This window comes from Buteo buteo, chromosome Z, assembly GCF_964188355.1.
Source record: "Buteo buteo chromosome Z, bButBut1.hap1.1, whole genome shotgun sequence".
NCBI lineage: Eukaryota > Metazoa > Chordata > Aves > Accipitriformes > Accipitridae > Buteo > Buteo buteo.
This window is the reverse complement of record NC_134204.1, coordinates 73772181-73791358: the sequence shown is the minus strand read 5'-3', so window position 1 is coordinate 73791358 and position 19178 is coordinate 73772181. Positions and strand designations below refer to the sequence as shown.

At 41.3% G+C, this 19178-nt stretch overlaps 1 protein-coding gene across 3 annotated transcripts in view; it reads right to left on the bottom strand.

Moving 5' to 3' along the window:
• The window catches only part of MOB3B (MOB kinase activator 3B), a 139663-nt gene that overhangs the window by 77721 nt on the left and 42764 nt on the right, over positions 1–19178 (bottom strand). For all 3 annotated transcript variants that reach the window (XM_075020409.1, XM_075020410.1, XM_075020411.1), the window contains exon 3: positions 11237–11845. In XM_075020409.1, coding sequence (XP_074876510.1) covers positions 11237–11654 — 418 coding nt within the window. In that variant the 5' untranslated portion in view covers positions 11655–11845. The remainder of the gene's footprint in view (positions 1–11236; positions 11846–19178) is intronic.

Here is a 19178-nt window from a genome sequence, read left to right as displayed (position 1 = left end):
GCTTAAACACCATGAACATGTAAAGTTGTACATGTCACATGTACAGCCACAGGACAGTTGTTGTAGGAGCAAGCAAGCAAGTCATGTAGAAAGACAAGCTTGAATGCATCAGTGGACTGAAAAACACAGCTCACAATTATCAAGGAAAAAAAACCCTTCACTCACCACCTACAGGCATACCTTGTGTCGGTCATATTTATAGAAGTGTCTGCACTGCGGTTGTGGAAAGCCAGCAGCCAGTACTTGATGACTTCTGCTTGGATTTGTCCAGAACGTTAACAAAGGTGTATGAAAGGATTTTATCCCTGCTTGGATAGACACATAGAAACAGAGAGGAACAACCTACCAAAGCGTTTACTTTTTGTTTTAGTTTTCCTGAAGTCAGGTGGTCCCCCAGCGTGTAACAGGTGGCAGTGTTAGAATCAGAGCACACATACATTCCATTGAAGCATGGGGCGTAAGCTGCTAAGTATTCATTTTTGTCCTGTTGTTAGAGTGTTTTCAGTTACTTTGTTTTCTACCACTCAGTATCGATCTAGACACACACAAATATACTTCAAAAACTTCTTCTGTGCTGTTTACTGTTTGAAGTTTCCATTAGAAAGTATGTTGCAGAAAACATGTTTTGGGAGTATTACAGCACAACTGTCTAATATGAACAATTCTACGCTCAAACCCCACTTTTTACAGGAAAACAATTGTCCATTTAAAAATGCCTTGCTCACTATACAAACATAAAATGAAGAAATATGTTTTACAGCAGTGTCGCTGTACACTCCCAAAGCATTTAATGGAGTATTTCTTGCTTAACCACTGTTGGATGCTAGCTGGCATCAGCAGCACATGCCTGGTTTAACTAGATAAAAAGCAATGAGGTATATTATATGATGATAAGACAAGGTAAAGTAAGGTCCATTCTTGTTACACAAGTTTTGATCAAAGATCCTGGTGATGCTTAGTACACAAGTATCAGTAAAAACAAGAAGGTTGCTTTAAATTACCACTAAGTATGACTACTAAGCAAAATAACTGTACTGGCTTGAACATGGAGGAACTCTGATAACTGGTGTTCATACTGATTCGTATCATACTAGATTCACACTTCTGTAATAAAACAGGGTATGATCCATTAATTTTAAAATCACTGAATGTGAACTGGTTGATTTACAGTGACCAATAAATAATTAGCGAGTTGCACATAAACCCCGTTTTTGCAGGTACTCTTCAGTGTCAAAAAATAAGTTAAGATCATATGATTTAAGGTTCAAATTTACACCCAATCCTGACCTTATTATCTCCATTTCTTTCTGCTAGGCCAATGCTAGGCTTGCTTCAACTGAACAGAGACCACCAACTGTGAATCCTGTGTGGCCATGGTAGGTTGGTAGCTATGACAAGAGATACTGGCAAACTCTTCTCCATGACTGAGCCAATGATGATTTGAATCTGCTTTCAAGAGTAATTCATCTTTTCCTGAATGTGGAAGATAATCAAGCTTGAATGTGTTTCATTTTAATGAATGGCTGAATTACTCTAACACAGTCTTGTGGAACATAAACTACAAGCGTTGGTCCCCTCTGCTGAGGATAAAGGGACAGTGAATAAGCAGGAGGATTGAGTGCACTGTAGAAAAGTTGTTCTGACAAAAAGGACATTGTCCTTAATGGTGCAAAGACTGGCCTCTGCATTTTCCTTCTCCTCTATTTCCTAAGCAACCTTACATGTTCACGTTCAGGGTTACACCAACTTACATTTTTTTTAAAAAAAGAGACTGTTGTCCTTCCTACTTTATGCCTGTTAAGGTACCAGGCCTGTCATCATCCTGAAGAATCAATACAGTAGAAGGAACACAGCTACCTTCTTCAAGATCACATCAGAGCTGAGATTTCAAGTTGTTGTCTTCAAGGTACTGAATAACTAAGGCACCACGTATTGACAATCTCCTGCATGAGGGACTACAGTAGCCAACATACCACAGAAATGGTGAACCCAACGACCACAAAGTTAAAGGGGAGCCACTCTGAGACTCTGAAATAAACTCCCTTCAGTACCACCATCGTTGTCGTTGGCTTTCACTTTTTTGGTATGGCCTTTTCCAATGTAAACACATGCAAACACACTCATGAAGAAAAGATAAACCTGAAGATGCAGCCATGTAGACAAGGGCTAGTCATGTCATGTGCAGCACTACCAGTGAGTGTTCGGCTAAAGACAGTGGTCAAACTAACCTGGTGGGGAAAAATCAATTCTAGCAGAAGCCATGCTAAACAGCTTTTCTCTGGGAATAATTTTCTTCCCATAATCTCTTGCTGACTTTTGTTTCTCCAAGCATGTAAGCTCCTCAAGGCAGAGAACTTCTGCGTAACTAGGCACAGAAATATACTAATACAGTTGTCTTTAATGGTAAGCACACAAGTGACTTAATGACACTTATAAATACTGATAAGAAAGTTTGATGGGTTTCTCTGCAGCATTATCAGGATGAACATTGTGCTTACAAATGTTTCAGGTTATCTGAGTATGTAATTCTTGCTTTTGTGTTTAAAGACTAAAGAATCATAGAATCACTTAGATTGGAAAAGACCCTTAAGATAATCAAGTCCAACTGTAAACCAAACACTGCCAAGTCCACCACTAAACCATATCCCTAAGCACCATGTCTACACATCTTTTAAATACCTCCAGGGATGGTGACTCAACTGCTTCCCTGGGCAGCCTGTTCCAATGCCTGATAATCCTTTCAGTAAAGAATTTTTCCTAATATCCAACCTAAACCTTCCCTGGAGCAACTTGAGGCCATTTCCTCTCATCCTATCACTTGTTACTTGGGAGAAGAGACTTACATCCCCCTCACTACAACCTCCTTTCAGGTAGTTGTAGAGAGCGACAAGGTCTCCCCTCAGCCTCCTTTTCTCCAGACTAACAACCCCAGTTCCCTCAGACACTCCTCATAAGACTTGTGCTCTAGAACCTTCACCAGCTTCATTGCTTTTCTCTGGACATGCTCCAGCACCTCAATGTCTTTCTTGTAGTGAGGGGCCCAAAACTGAACACAGTATTCCAGGTGTCGCCTCACCAGTGCCAAATACAGGGGGATGATCACTCCCCTAGCCCTGCTGGACACACTATTTTGATACAAAGGCTCACGCATAGCTTTTATCAACACAAGAGGTTTTTAACCATGTATTTTTTAAGTACGTATTTGACTTTCCTCCAGCAAATATCTATAAAAGACATGAGGACCTCATTTAAAAGAAACTAATGAGTTTTCCCCTGTTAAGGTTTCTAATTTTGCTCTATTTATGTACTCTATGTGAATCTAGCAGGCCAAAATTCTATTTGAAAGAAGGTGGCCAAACTTAAAGGCAGTATTGGTGCATATACCTCTGGCTGAAGCAAAGACCTTGTCCTTGGCTTTAAGCTTTCTACAGGTTCCCTTAGAACCACCCTACTGTAGCACTCTAGCCATTCCACAATGAAGTTAAACTGAGATTGTACTTTAAACAGGACTAAATTATTTTATTTTCATACCTCTATGATCACTCTTTATTCTGATGATCATTACCATACGTCTGGGGCAGCTGAAGACCCCACTGACATGTGTCTCTTTCCTTGGCTAGGTTGTGCATAAAACATGCCCCAAAAGTACCAGCATTGTCCTCAAAAGATTGACCTTAAGGATGAAAATACTTTGTGAGAGTAGGGACCACCTATTTTCTACATGTTCTAGAAAATCTACCAATTTTCTACAATATTTCTGAGCTTAAATAACAACTTAAATTTGGCAAAATAAACATAGGCAAAAAGTAGCCACTAAGAAAGTTGATACTTGTGAATCTTATTTTGTTTGGGTTCCAAAAAATGAACCAGCAAAGTCATTATGATTTGTAAATGCTACTCCTACACATATTCTGCTTTGCAGCATATCAGACAAAGTCTGTTTTATAAGGTTTTAAATAAGGAGCTATTTTCCTTGTTCATCAGGAAAAGGAAGGCACACAACAATGTGGAATGCAGACTACTCAGCTCATACAAACCCACTTTCAAAGGCAATGCATGTTCAAGGTATTGAATTTCCCACACTTTTGAGTTGGCCACAAGCTCAACCCCAGTATGCCATAGACTTAACACACTGTAGACATCAGCCATGCCGTGACAGTAGCTAAAGAGAAGAGGTCACAAGTTCAGTTAGGGTAGAAGCTGTGGTTGTGGAGTTGCAGATCCTCTGAGAGACTAATTTAAGTAATGTCCCACAGTGTATGTAGTCACAGTGTGCTGGAGAGCTAAATTCCTTGAGAACAAGTGACCTGGCAGCTACAAGACAGACCATTCCTGCTCCCATGTGGGACACCACTTCTTGAAGGTTTTCCATACTTCTTTCTTCCTCCCAAAGCAGTATCAGTATGAGCAGAGATCCTGAAACCTTTCAGCCTTTGCAGAGCCAGCTAACACATTCCTCTCCCCATCAGCTTTCCCTCCACCATTCATGCTACCACTTAAGTTCTTATTCTTTTTAAGTTTCTGTAGCATGGAGAATGGAAGAGATCTGCTGAGACCTGCTTTTCTATGTGTTTTAGCCCTTAATGATTTCCATAATGCAGAAAACCTGGCATATGAGGCATCAGCCTTCTAATATTCATTCTCCAGGTGAGACAGCGTTCCTTCATAGCAGCAGTGACAAATCCTTCTCATGGAAAAGCAGAGAATGTGCTAAAGAATTTGCACTTACTTTCTATTGCACATGTTTTCTATTATTATCAGAACTAGACTGAAGAATGGGTTAATTTACATGTCTGATCTGGAAGCAGACCTCTGTGCTCCTCAAATGGCACATCTAGCATCAGATCAAGAGGGTACGCTGGGGAACACAGCTGCAGAGGATGGCTTTGGGAGCTGTCACCTGTCAGTCAACAATGATTGGGCTTGAGGAATGTCTAGACCACTCCTAAGGTTCAGTCCCTATGCTTGTATAAGCAGAATGCCTAGACTAATCAAGGCATTTAGACACTAGACAAAAAAAGGGAATCAAATTGCTCCAAAGTATAGTAAGTCAGCAAGAAAGTAATTCAGTGCTAAGGCGGACAGATAGACAGCTATCTATTAGACTGCATCACTCACCATACAGATGGGGCCAACACAATTTTTATCAATCTCCTTTGATGGTACTCTTGAAGTGTACTGGGTTTGTAGGTTGATTCACCCGCCAGCTTAGTTTACAATGAAGCATCTGTTAGATCCTGAACCACAGGAACAGGAAAAAGGGGAGAGAAGGAGGAAGCTCTGACATAAAATCTAGTTGTAAATATCTACCTGGTATTTTCCAGGCACATATATTTCAAGACACCAAACTTTCTAAGAGGATAGCTGTGCTGCTGCTATAACTTTGCTGTAACATACATATATGCACAGAATTCACAAAGTTTAATGAACAGAAGAAAGCTACAGCCATACAATAGTCTATGTCTTGCAGAATTTTCTTTATTTCATTGGCACAACAGATTAACTCAAAGCCCTTGGCAAGCACATCCATATTGAAGGAAGAACCAAGGAAGGGCAGCAACAGTGAAAAGAAGGTAAGCTTTACAAAATTCTTCTTTAGCCCAAATCCAGCATTGGTGTGACAGGTGTAAAGATCAAGCAGGAAGGATTGTTTGGAATTTACAATAGTCTTCAGCTGGTAGCCTACAGCTACATGCATCCACCACTGGGTGACTGAATGATCAGTTAACAGCCAACAATCTGACCCCTCCCTTCAGCCCCTGGCAAAGTTTTGTCTTAAAATGAAAGAAACAAGCCAGCTGTAGAGATTATACATTTTTTATTGCAGGGCAGGTGTGCATGAAGCAATGGCGGTTCCGAGATGGTGCAATTGCAATGGCTGCAAAGAATGAAGAAAGAGTACAGACAGCAAATGCAGGCAAACACCACTTTGCCCACATCATGGGCACCTCTTCATGCTTTGGAAGAGCAGTAAGACAGGGAGAGCTCTAAGACAAAGTCAGTGATGTCAAACAGTGTCCTCACATTTCTACAGGCTGTATTGTGAAGAGGCCTTTGCTCAGTAAAAGTAGTTGAGGAATCTCTATTCATACCTACCAGTCAGCTGCTTCCCTGCACCTGCAGAAAAGTGCCCCAAGTGGCAACTATTATTACTGGCTAAGAATCCAGAAAAATTCTACCACAGTATTAGTAAGAAACAATTGAAAGTTTAGTTCCTGATTTAGTGGTTGTTTTGAATCACATCCACGAGGGCCCTCCAGAGCCTTGGTCTGTTTTTGTAGCTGTATTTTTGGGCTCCTCTTTTGGAAGTAGCATTACACACATGCTCTGTGCAAAAACTCTGAAGCTGCCAGCTACCAAAATTTACTAGTTAAGCATGGACCAGGCAGTGTATTTCTGAATATGCATTAATTTTTCAGCAGAAGTCCTAGGCTTTAAACACGTTAAAAGTATGTTTTCATTTTGATCAGCCATAACTAGGCTATTTCATTACAGTAAGTTAATAACTTCTGAAATTCTCCTCTACAAAAACTCATAGCTTAAAAGTGATTTTGTACTTCCATTAAATGCCAAGTTCCAGCTTCTTAAACTGCTTAATCAGTCTCCAATCAATTTAGGTCTTGCTCCTGAAGCAGCCTGCCAGTGCTGAAACTAGCATTAAGAATCACAGGATGATTCAGGCTGGCACAGATTTTGGGAGGTCTGCATCCCAGCTTTCTGCTTTATACAGCCATCAGTTCAGACCAGGTTGCACAGGGCTTTATCCAGTCTGGTCTTGAAAACCCCGAAGGATGGAGACAGCACAACCTCTCTGGGCCTCCTCTGTACTGCTTTTTTGTCCTCATTGGAAAAAGTTTTTCATTATGTCAAGTCGAAAAGAAGTCCATGCTCTTGTTTATTTCAGTAGAATTCTCTTCTGACTGTCTTCTCATTTCAAACTACAGACCTGATGAAGAAATCACATGGCAATGTTCTTTGGCCTGTGTTATGCTGGAGGTCAGATTAGAATAAATGAAATAATCACCTGTGGCCTTAAATATCTGGATATCTTTCCCAGGGACTCTTACAACAGAAAAAAAACCCCATTCCATTCTCTGAAAATGCAAACAAGACAGAGTTACTCTCAATTGAAGGCTACAATGAGGAGGAGAAAAAAAATCTAAGGCAACTGAATTTGTCTTGTTTGGGAATCTGGGCCTGAAGGGAGCACAGGAGCAGAGAGCTACTTGCTTTCTTAGCTGCTTTTTTGATACTGCCCAAACACATATAGTGAAAGCTGACAACTGCAATTCACCAAAACCTGCAGCTGTCCCAAGGATCTACTGCTTCTCGCTCCAAATGATTTCTTCAGCCTGTTTACCAAAAAGCACAGAGATAAAAAAAGTGGGGGAGTTAAAAAAAAAAAAAAAGCTACTTTTGAAGCAATGAGGTATTTAAGTTGTCCAGATAAGCCTGGGAAATAGATGTCTCGAAAGGTGTTTAAATAGTGAGACTACTAGGTGCCTGGAAGAGCAACTAGTATTTACTGAAGAAAAAGAGTTTACCTAAAGCTAAACAAAACTCCAGCACACAACAAAAATTCATGCTGGGGACTACTATGGATAGTTTCACCAGAGTGGCCTGAGCAGGCATAGGGAGTGATATCTGCTCTGTTCTGTTCCTGCATTCCCACACTGTGAGGGCTGAGACAGGTCAGGGTATATCTGTGGTTACACACAGAACTTGTTTCCAGAGCTGTCAGCCTCTTACGTGCCTTAAATCCACTTAAAATGGATAAAGGAAATGGAGAATAATGGAAATAAGAACAAGTACGTAATCACATCTAAAATCCTCTACAGGTTGTGAGGCCACTTTACAAAGACAGTCCTTAAAGCTTTGCCTATACAAAGAAGTTGTGCTAATATTCAGCACCTGTTTTTGTCACCTGCATACAATTCTTCATAGCTCTTCCATTCCCATAACAGCTTCCTTTTCTCCTGCCAGCCAGTTCAGTATTAGTAGGAGAGTAGCTGGAGGAAGACACTCTATACCAGCAAATGAATAGACCAGAATGACTGGAGAAAGCAGAGAGGAAATAGCACCAGACCACAGGAAATACAGAGACTGGTAAGTGGCCAGAGGTCATTGTGCCAATGTAAACACTGAGAGGATTAAATATAACATTCATAACAATTCATAATTCAACTGTATTCCTGTTTTTTTTAAACCACAGAGGAACGCCACCACGACAAAAAAAAAAGCCCACCAAGCCTGGCTATCCTTATCCTGAAATCATTTTCCTTGAAAGTAGCTCCTCAATGAAACCCACGCTTAATCGCAGTTCTTGAAATCCCTTTTTAGATAGTTTGCATGAGATATGTCAAATGAAAGAGGACAACTTAATAGGATTAAGGTGACAAAAATGTGTTCAAATTTCTATGAATCCCACTCTAGATCTCTTCACCAAAGTCATTTGCTAATGGAAAGGTCAGCCCAAATCCCATCCACTGGACATATACTTTTTCCAGAACAATTCTCTGCAGATCACATGCTACAGAGAGTCAAACAAATAAATTAATCTCTTTAAGTTACAGCCACTCAATGCTTCAAAACTATTGTACTATTAGTAAGGACATACCTATGCCTGTTTTGTTTTTACATCTGAGTATATCGTCTTTCAAGATCTATTTCAACTGCTTCGAGGAATGAACAGTTGTCATTTTCACTGTCATTAATTTCTCTGAATGAAAATAGAAGTTTGCATTAATACTACGCCTGTGGTGCATCTAACCAAAGGCTGCTGCAGAACAGGTAGGAGCAAAGAGTACCCAACACAATAACAAAGCTTCTCTGTCTGATCAATTGTGAAAAGCAAAACATGTAACAATATACATACTGGGAGACTGCATTTCATTCAACAGCTTTATAAGCAGTACTCAGGCTGGCAGGTAGTATCATCCCCAATATACAGATAGGGATTGATGTGCAAATAAATCAGAAAGATTCCCTTGAAAGAAAAGCAACTTACCCCAGGACAGACCCAAACTTCCCTTTGACTGTTCTGGGTGCCTAAATAAGAACTTGCTGAGAGAAGAGATACCCAGAACACAGGATGTATCTGTTTCTGAACTGTAAGACCAAAGGCCTCCCAAACAATTGTACCAACAGTTTCATACCACAAATTGGTGAATCAAGAAGATAATGAGTAGTGTGCAGGTGGCCACTATGGTATCTGCAGCAAAGGCTCAAGAGGAGAGGAGAGCAGAATACAGATGCAAGTGCTGCTCTATGGACTAATGCTCCAAAGGGCATCTATAAAATCTCCTTATGGGACTGTTCAGTCATCTTGGTCTGTAATACAACCATGGCACAGTTCACCACTCCATGAAAGTTCAAGCAGACTTTTCCCCCTCCTTCGGGTCAATTCAGAGTGAGACAAATTCGTATTATTCACGGACATCAAGCACTCCTGTTCTGACTTGTATCAGAGTCCAGCCCCATTCTAGAGACCACAGGTCTTCCGCCTTCCTCAGTTTCTTCAGATTTGATTTAATCTACAACAGCAGCAGCTGCTGGGAGGAGAAAAACAGTAGACTGAGGGTATTTACTGATTCCATTCTTAGGCTTACAATAGGTAAACCTTCAGGATAAAAGTTCCTCCAGATGTATCTTACTACAAACATAAGGCGGGAGCATCTAGAGCTGAAAGGTTGTGTGTTATAGATTATTTGTTGGTTCAGTAAAGCCCATCAGCATGCCAGTGTGTTACCTGCTCCCCATGCTTGCAAACAGACCACATTTTCTGTGTATGCAAACTGCAAGAGAACAGAATAATACTGGAATACTCCAAGATGGAAACTTGGTATAACAAAAGTCTGCAGAAATACCAATGGAAGCAGAATTACATACTTCACTGCACCTTCAACCCACCTGCAATTCCAAAAATCAGTCACCCTGAAGAAACATAAAACAACAAATGCTTGAGAAATCAAACCCATTTTTCACTACACAAAATATATGGTACTGCTTCCTTTGAAATCCTCCTCCTTCTTGCTGTGCTGGCAAAGTCCAGAGTAAAAGATACAGTTACTGCCTTCTTTCTACCTATTAGTGTAGAAAAGAAAAGTGATAGGAACTGGGAAACAAACCACAAGTTTGTCCAGACAAACAGCTGTCAATGCCAAGAATAAGGTATTTCAAAGGTCAGGAAATACTGACAGACGCAGCCTCTTGATGTATCATCTACCAATTAGCCGCAGGCCCCAGCTGCATATTAACTGCAAAATATTCAGCTGAACTAATTTTAACATATAAGCATTCTTCTCGTTTGTTACTCATCTGGGCCAAGTACTTATCTATAACATCTCACATTCCTTACAGCAAGCTCCCAGCTTTCCCATTTGCAAGAAGTGAATCAGGACTCATTAGCTAAAACTGCTAAAAATTACATAAGTACCCTGACATCTCTAAGGTGTAACATCCTGTCTTTTTTTATTACCTGCAGCCACAGCTAAAGATTTAGGCTGTCTACGCTACACAACGCACTCTTCTGCAAAGTCCTCCTCATCCAGAGGAAACTATTCCAGCAAAGATACTTCCACCTACTTGCTCCACTCTTCAGGAAAACTAACTATAGTATTATAAAAGGAAAATTGTGCTGCCCTTAACAGTTCTCTCATCTGGGCTGTCTGGTTAAACCACAGCAAAGCTTGTTAGTTATATATCATCTTAGAAACAATAATCTGGAGAATAATTCACCACCCAATTCATCAGTTTTGGATGGGAAGTCAAGAGAGGGTGGGAGGGCAGAGTTCACTGCATTTCTGACTCCACTGCCTTGTACTGCACATAGCTGTACACACTTTGAAGGGAGGATACAACTCTAATTAGGCATTGCTTTCCATCCACTCCGTATCTGCCTAAGTGGCCAGGCAAAGTGCAAAGCAATGAGAACTTGATTAGCTTTCAACAAGCTAATAATGCAATGCTGACCACCCTTAGTGATTAACCTGAGAGGCTTACCAGAGACAAATGGCTAGAATGAAAACATTTTAGGCTAACAAACCCCACCACACCTGGCAGCCACAGTTAACATTTCATGTATTTCACACCATTTCTGCCAGACACCCTCAGCCTCCCCACCTACTGTTTAAAGGCTTAAATTTCACAATCCTTAAAAATGAGGGTGGGAAAAGAACGTGCTTAGTACACAGAATGAAAGGCAGTTTATGCTTTAGGACTTCGTCCTTGCACTTACCTACACTTGTAGGAAATATATCCTCATTGTTGATTTGCACCTCAATCCAGTCCATGAGAAGATTCATATACTGGGGTGCTGGCAGTGCTGTGGGCTTCTTGTACTTCATATCGTCCTGCCATCGGTACTCATACTTAGGGCCTCCAGACATCACTGGGCAGGTCCTCTCTGTGCAGAATTCACAGATAGTTCCATAAATGAGGTTGATCCTATTGAAGAAGTCAACAACATGGACCGCCACCCAGTCATTTTGGTCTTCTCCGCTGGGCAACTGCACAGCCGCTTTCAAGTCCACACCTGAGTTCAGAGAGGCCTGAGCTCGTTTGTGGAGTTCAAACCTTTGGGTTCCAGGTTCAAACTTGCGTTTTGGGCGGAAAGTCTTATCTTTATTAAAGACTTGCTTGAGTGCTATGGACATGTCTGCTAATCTTCTGCTCTGCAGCAGCTGGCAGAAAAGCACAGCTGAGATTTAATGCAGGTATCTGAAAACAGTTGCTCCCTATCACAGGTCCTCCAGGCTCTGCTGGTTTTCTCAGAGAAGCTTGTATCAATTTCAGAGCAGTCTACTAGCTCTTTGTCTTGAAAGCCTTCCCAAAAGGTTTCATGTCCCTGAGGATATGGAAACAATATACATTAGTGGTAAGCTCAAGTCTGGCCCTGGCAGTTTGTGACTGTTTTACCATCATTTTCTGGTAATTATAAGCTGAAAAGCAAATATGTAACAAGCTAGCCTTAAAAATTGGCCAACCCCTAACCTGATGAACATTTAAAAGAAAAAAAGAAGAAAGCCTTACTTTTTAAAGTATTAAGGAATTAACTTCTCTGTCCTGTTTAAAATATTTACCCAAATAGATGCTTTTAAGCTATCATAAAGATGGGAATTCAATAAATCTTGTATAATTTTCCCATCTTTAGATAATTTTTAAACCAACCTTTTCATTTTGCGGCATTTTTTACAGTGACTGCATACCATACATAATGTATGTGTAAGTTTAGTAGACAAAATACTATGTGACAATGTAGAAGTCCTATCTAACTGCTCCTGAAGTGACCCATGGTGCCCCTAAGCATTCGCCATAGCTTCAGTGCTCTTCTCTGTAGGAAAAAAATCCTTAAGCAAGATTTTTCTGTATTTGTCCTCTATTTTTAATTAATGAACAATTTGTTCTAGACTCATAGAACCTAGTCAGAGTGAAACCTACAGTATTGCACAGAAATAATTCCTATTTCCCACAGAACCATACAGAGACTGTTAATTTTCTTGACCCACCTTCAGGAATTCAGCAGTGGTCTTGATTTTCTATTGGATTGTGTAGAATGATTAGAAAGTGAAGGTGAAGCTGCCACTTTCTTTACCGCTCTATTCATCTTCTCTACAGGGGAATACTTGGCATTGTCATTGTTGCAAAAGGAAGAGCATAGACTTTGCAGTTGCTCCATCTAACCTACTCTAGCAACAAAGAATGGTTTTAACAGCCAGTCTGAATGAAAAAGTAAATTACCACATGTTGTGGTTTAACCCCAGCCAGCAACTAAGCGCCATGCAGCCGCTCACTCACTGCCTCCCCACCCCCAGTGGGATGGGGGAGAAAATTGGGAAAAGCAAAACTTGTGGGTTGAGATAAGAATGGTTTAATAGAACAGAAAAGAAGAAACTAATAATGATAACACTAATAAGATGACAACAATAGTAATAAAAGGATTGGAATGTACAAATGATGCACAGGGCAATTGCTCACCACCTGCCGATGGACACCCAGTTAGTCCCTGAGCAGCGATCCCCCACCCCCACTCCCCCCAGTTTATATACTAGAGATGACATCCCATGGTATGGAATACCCCGTTGGCCAGTTTGGGTCAGGTGCCCTGGCTGTGTCCTGTCCCAACTTCTTGTGCCCCTCCAGCTTTCTCGCTGGCTGGGCATGAGAAGCTGAAAAATCCTTGACTTTAGTCTAAACACTACTGAGCAACAACTGAAAACATCAGTGTTACCAACATTCTTCGCATACTGAACTCAAAACATAGCACTGTACCAGCTACTAGGAAGACAATTAACTCTATCCAGGCTGAAACCAGGACACCACATCAGAGCCTTGTTTGTTCTTATACATATGTGCAGAAGAGTATTATCATCAGCAAATGTAGGCAATGAGTAGGTAATAGGGTAGATAGGGGCTATGACAATTAGACTTTTGTTCTACTACTGCAGGTTTTATGTTTAAAGAGAGTCTAAGCATTTCATGCTGTGCATTGTTTAAATTAGATAACACAGTAAGTTTTAAATTTGCACAGCACTACAAAAAACCTGCCCGATCAGTGGCTGATGAATTCTCATCATGGTATTACGTATGCTCCATTGTTTCGCTTAACAGAAATCATGTCCATGAAAATTCTACTAGGCTGTGTGGAAAGCACTAAATTTTTCTGAAGACAGTTGCCCAAAGCTTTGCTGAGGGGCAGAAAGGAAGAGAAAAAGGGGCTTCTTTTTTCTTAAGCACCACAAGAAAGCAACACATATCAAGCAAAGAGAAATCTGGTGTGCTAGATGCCATCCCCACACAATAGAATGTAAGTGCCATAAAAAATCCTCTCCCAAATAGCTCAAAGATAAGCATCCACCCAATTTGCCAGGAAGCAGCAGCTAAACAAAACAAGCAGAGAAGTGCTTGGTTTTCATTTTGCTGATGGCATGATGGAGGGATACTCCAATCATGAGTTTATAAACAGTCATTTTTTCAGTGCCAGCATAATATGGTAAGTTCAGGGATGAACTCCAGGGAGACTACTGTCATATCCAACATGCCCCTTGGAGTAATGTTCAAACCTGGAGATCCTGAAACCTGACATAGGTCGGGGAAAGAAGACTTCAAACAAAACTAGCCTTGGAATAATTTAGTTAAGTGTCATTGACAGAAAATGAAGGCACTTCAAAGAGACAACTTTGCCCTACAGTTTGTGTTTGTTACTAAGACCCATAACATCCAGCTCTCAAACGCTCTGTGGCAGTCAGCTGTTTATTTAAAAGCCTCTCAGAAGAACAGGTGAGTACTGCTGCACAGACTGAGCTTGCAGTTGACACACTTTGCAATGGCACAGAGTCAATGTCCCAGTTTACAATACTAAGGATGTTAGCTCTAGAGTTTTACAGCTCAGGTAACTAATTTTTTCCCACTCTAATATACCTGGCACTCTTATGTGGCTACTTTGACTCCCTTCCTCACCTGTAAATATTCACCAGAACATGCAAGGAGTTTTTATGTAAAACAACAAGCTGAGTACCAAATAAAACTCATCTTCAAAAGACACATCTTGAAGCACAGTAGTCACTGCTGTTAAAGCTTTTCCAAGAAAAACAGAAGACACCATGTTTTATAAGTTATTTTCTACTGAATATGTAAACATGATTATTCATATTAAACACGTACTCTTTCCCACTCCTCTCCATACATTCAGTAAGCCTGCATAAAACCAATTAATGCAGAGAAAAAGCAACCAAAACATTCAGCAAACAACTCATGAACTCAAGTCTTCTGTGTACCAGGAGTCACATGTTGAAATTGTCTGTGAAAGCACACGTCCATCACGGTCAAACTCAACCCAAAGACTAATTCAAAAGATTCCTCTCCTATGCAGCCAGATGAAACTGTTCTTTAATCCACCAAGGCAGAATCAGAACAAACAAGAATCTCCTATACATTTCCTGTCTGGCGAGTCTTCTGTTCAGTGTCTTGCAATAAAAGCTAAGGCTCTTCCTCTTTCATCTTTCTATCACTTTACACAATACAAAACTACATTATCTTTGCAATGCTGGACTGCAGAAGTCAAACTCACTGCTTAACTTCTCTTAGAGACTTAGCTGTCCTAAGAACTGATTTTTTTCCCTCTCTTAAAATGTGCCTGAAGGCTGTACAAAGCCAGGGGATGGATAGACTTGCTTTCTCATGCATTTTCACATGCAAGAATATAAAATAGAAAAGTCTATGACCAGAATTTCACAGAAATACTGTAGTGAATCATCCCTCTGAAATATTTTTTTGCATCCTGCTTCCTGAGGGTATTTACTGTCTCATTAACCCATGTCTTCACTCAAAAGCTAACAGAAATGAATGAACAAACAATCAATTTTGAGACTCACCCCCTCACTTCTGAAACACACTGCTTTCCTGCAGGTTACACAGTTGCCCTTACTCCCCCCACTCAAGCAACCAGCTCATTTAGGCTTTTCTAAACAGTTACAAACAGCATCTCTATTACTTTGCTGGAATAAAGAAGCTTTCGCTTTACTGACAAGAGACAAAAGAAGACGCTCACCTGATTTTCAGAGGAGATCAAACACAGACACTTTAGGTTTGATCAGAGGCTGGAGCTAATGGGAAAGCTCTAGCCAGAGTCTGTGGGCTCTAAAAGCATCTTTACTGCTTAGGCAATGAAGTGGCAGTAGCTAATGGTATGACGGCCACTCCTCTGCTTTGGACTGAATCACTAAGCTGTTGCAGGAATTCATTCACCATTAGACTTCCAACATGCTGCTGCACTGTGTTTGAATCAACAATCACTGATGAGAGGTTTGTCATTACATCTGAGACCACATACTGTCAATTAAAACTTTGTAGTGTTGGACTTACAATGCAAAGCTATTGCCTCAAAATCACATAGCATTAGCAAACGGAAAACTCATATAACCTCAACAACAAATGGTGGGCAAAACCTCCTGATTTCTGAAGCACTGAGAACGTAACTTGGCTTGCTGGCCACCACTTTCACTTCCATGACAATTTTCATCTGACGAGAATGTGAAACACTCCCAGTTTCATTATCTCAATTGGTCTTGGGAGAGTTACTTCAGAGATGAAACACTGTGAGCAATGTTGTGATATTGGTTAGATTGGATCATAAGTCCTTGAAATATGTGGTACAGTAGTACCCACCCTCCTTGACTATTGCTAACATATTTTGCTGTCTCCTCTCACATCATAGTAATGCCAGCAGAACTGCTCTTGACTTATACCTGTGTCAAAGGCAACAGAAACCAGCTTCTGACCTTTTACGACAGGTCCTAACTATACAACAGGATATAAGGAGTGGCCTTGTGGGTCATGGTGGTTTTGGCTTGATGGTATACAGAGTCGGTGTTCTGGATGCTCTTCTGAACTAGATGCTTAATATATGTCTGTCCTGGTATGGGCAGCTCAGAAAACTCCTTCCAACACTTCAGCTTCTCTTCTTTCTTTTCAGAGCAATGTATTTCTGAAGACATGTGACAGTCACCAACAACTTTCCTGAGGGACTATTCGATGGCATGAATAATGCAGTTGGGTGAATCCCCTTGCTGGAAGAGCCAGTGTAAGGATGGTAACTGCAGATTTGGAGATGAGCTCAGAATAGAGAACCAGACCCTCACAAGCTTCATCCATGCTGTCAGCACCACAGTTATCAATATTCTGTCCCCAGCCTTATGTAGAAACATGCACATAGAGAGAGAGAGAGAGAAACTCAGTTGAAATATCAGGTATACCAAGTCAACATATGGAAATAATAAACCAGTCCTACCCATGCAGACACCACTAAAAAAACCACCTACAACAAACCACACACCATTACCACCATCATGTCTGAGTCACTGCTGAGTTAAAAACATACTAAATCATTTCATCATATACTTTCTATAAAATCACAGATAATAAGAATGTTAAATGACACAGTTTATAAACACACAGCTTTCATCACAGCACTCTAGTGAGCATTATGCAAGCTTTAGAGGGCTGCTGGGAAGGTAGCTGGTATAATTCCCATTTTATTAATCAATAAAGTGAAGAGACATGACTTCTCCAGCATCAAATATACAGTAAGCCATCTATACAGCAAGACACTGTCTGAAAACCAACTCTACATCAGCTGATTTTTACATTTTTCCTTCCAAAATGTAGGTCTCCATTTTGAGCACTTGCATAGTCAGATGCAAAGCCAGCTGAAGCCTGTAGGAAAGCACACACTTGATCCAAATCCCATTAAGGTCCAACATTTTTGAGACTTCTCATGTTTGGCTTCATACTTCACTATCCATACAAGGGGCCATTTTACTCCAGCTACATCAGACAACTCGGGCAGCAAATACATTGTAGGGAGGCACATACACATACCATGCTCCTTTCTGATTGAGCAAATGTGCATTTTCTACTTCCAGGCTCTTGTTTGAGAGCCAGTATTATACTATACAATGAACAGGTACTCTGTTTAACATGCTTGTCCTGGGTTCAGCTAGGATAGAGTTAATTTTTACAGGAACCTGGGAGGTGGGGGGCATAGCCGGGGCAGCTGACCTGAACTAGCCAAGGAGCTATTCCATACCATGTCCCATCACGCTCAGCATATATATAGGGAGCGGGCAGGGGGGGGGGTGGATCCTTCTTTCGGTGGGGGAAGTGGCGGAGCGTCGGGTCCCGGGTGGTGAGCAGTTGCACTGTGCATCACTCTTGTTGTATACTCGTTCATTAGTACCGTTGTTGTTGTTGTAATTCCTTTGTGTTGTCCCAGTAAACTGCCTTTACCTCAACCCTCGAGGTTCCAGGTTTTTTTTCTTTTATCTCCTCCGTCTTCCCCCCATCCCACCGGAGGGGGGCGGGAGAAGTGAGCGAGCGGCCGCGTGGTTCTTTGTTACCGGCTGGGCTAAAACCACGACAGTCCTTTTTGGCGCCAAACGTGGGGCCCGAAGGGTTGAGATAACGACAGATCTGGCCAGAGCGTGTTTGAAACAAATTTGTCATACGCATTTCTTATACTAGATAAATAGATGTTAGTCACAATGTTGATTAATTTGTTTACATGGTGGCGTTTTGTAAGTTCTTATATGCTCTATGTACTGCCTGTAGTTGCGTATCTCATCTCTGGGAGAGTGATTGGGATTATCATTTTGCTGTACTGGGCAATGTCGACTTGTGAAATGATACATCACGGGTCATGAGGTTAAGCTGGTATCTGTATGAGGCAGTGATACCATTTCCATACCTTGGGCACCTTCTGTCGGATTTTATTGGTAAATACACCCAATCCATTGGGAAGTTGGGGGGGGATACTTCCCCCCGTCCATTCCCCTCCCTTTTCTCCTTCCGACTAATTACAACAGTTTTCGAGAATTTTGAATATCCTTGGGATGCGCAAGCCAATGTGCTGTTAGTGCTATGCCTCCTGACTGTGTTCCAGGTCTTGTTTAGGGCTACAAAAAGGCTCTTTAAGAGTACCACCCAGAGATCTGTCCCAAAGCTTGATATGCATGGGTGGCACGGCATGTGGAAGAATGTGGGAAGGTATCTAGAGAACTTCTCACCTCCAGTGACTTGGAATTTCACTCCCGAACAACTACAGAACCCTGATAAAGTGATAGAATTTTTGAAAGAAAAAAGCTGTGGTTATCCCAGAGACACACAACTCACTACACTGTGCTGGGCCCTGGCCGATATCTACCAAACACTGCTTGATACTAGGCAACATCCTCAGGGGGAAAAGGAGGAAAAGATGGAAAATACGACAACATACACCGTGGCTACCCCAACCCCGATGACAAGCACCGTGGCTGCCCCTACCACGACAACAGGTACCGTGGCTACCCCTATCCTGGTGACAGATACTGCGGCTAAACCAAAAAACCAACCTGTGCCAGTATCAGTCGCCCCTGTACAGAAAAAGAAACACACAAAAAAAAAAGTTCGCTTAGTGAGAAATGAAAGTGAACCAGGGTCATCGCAAAAACAGAAAGAAGAGGTAGAACCTGAAATAATTACCCGATCTCTATCCATGAGTGAGTTGCGTGACATGCAAAAAGATTTTAGCCGCCACCCAGGTGAACACATTGTTACCTGGCTGCTCCAGTGCTGAGATAGTGGGGCTAATAGTGTAGAATTAGAGGGTAAAGAAGCCAAGCAGTTGGGATCTCTGTCTAGGGAAG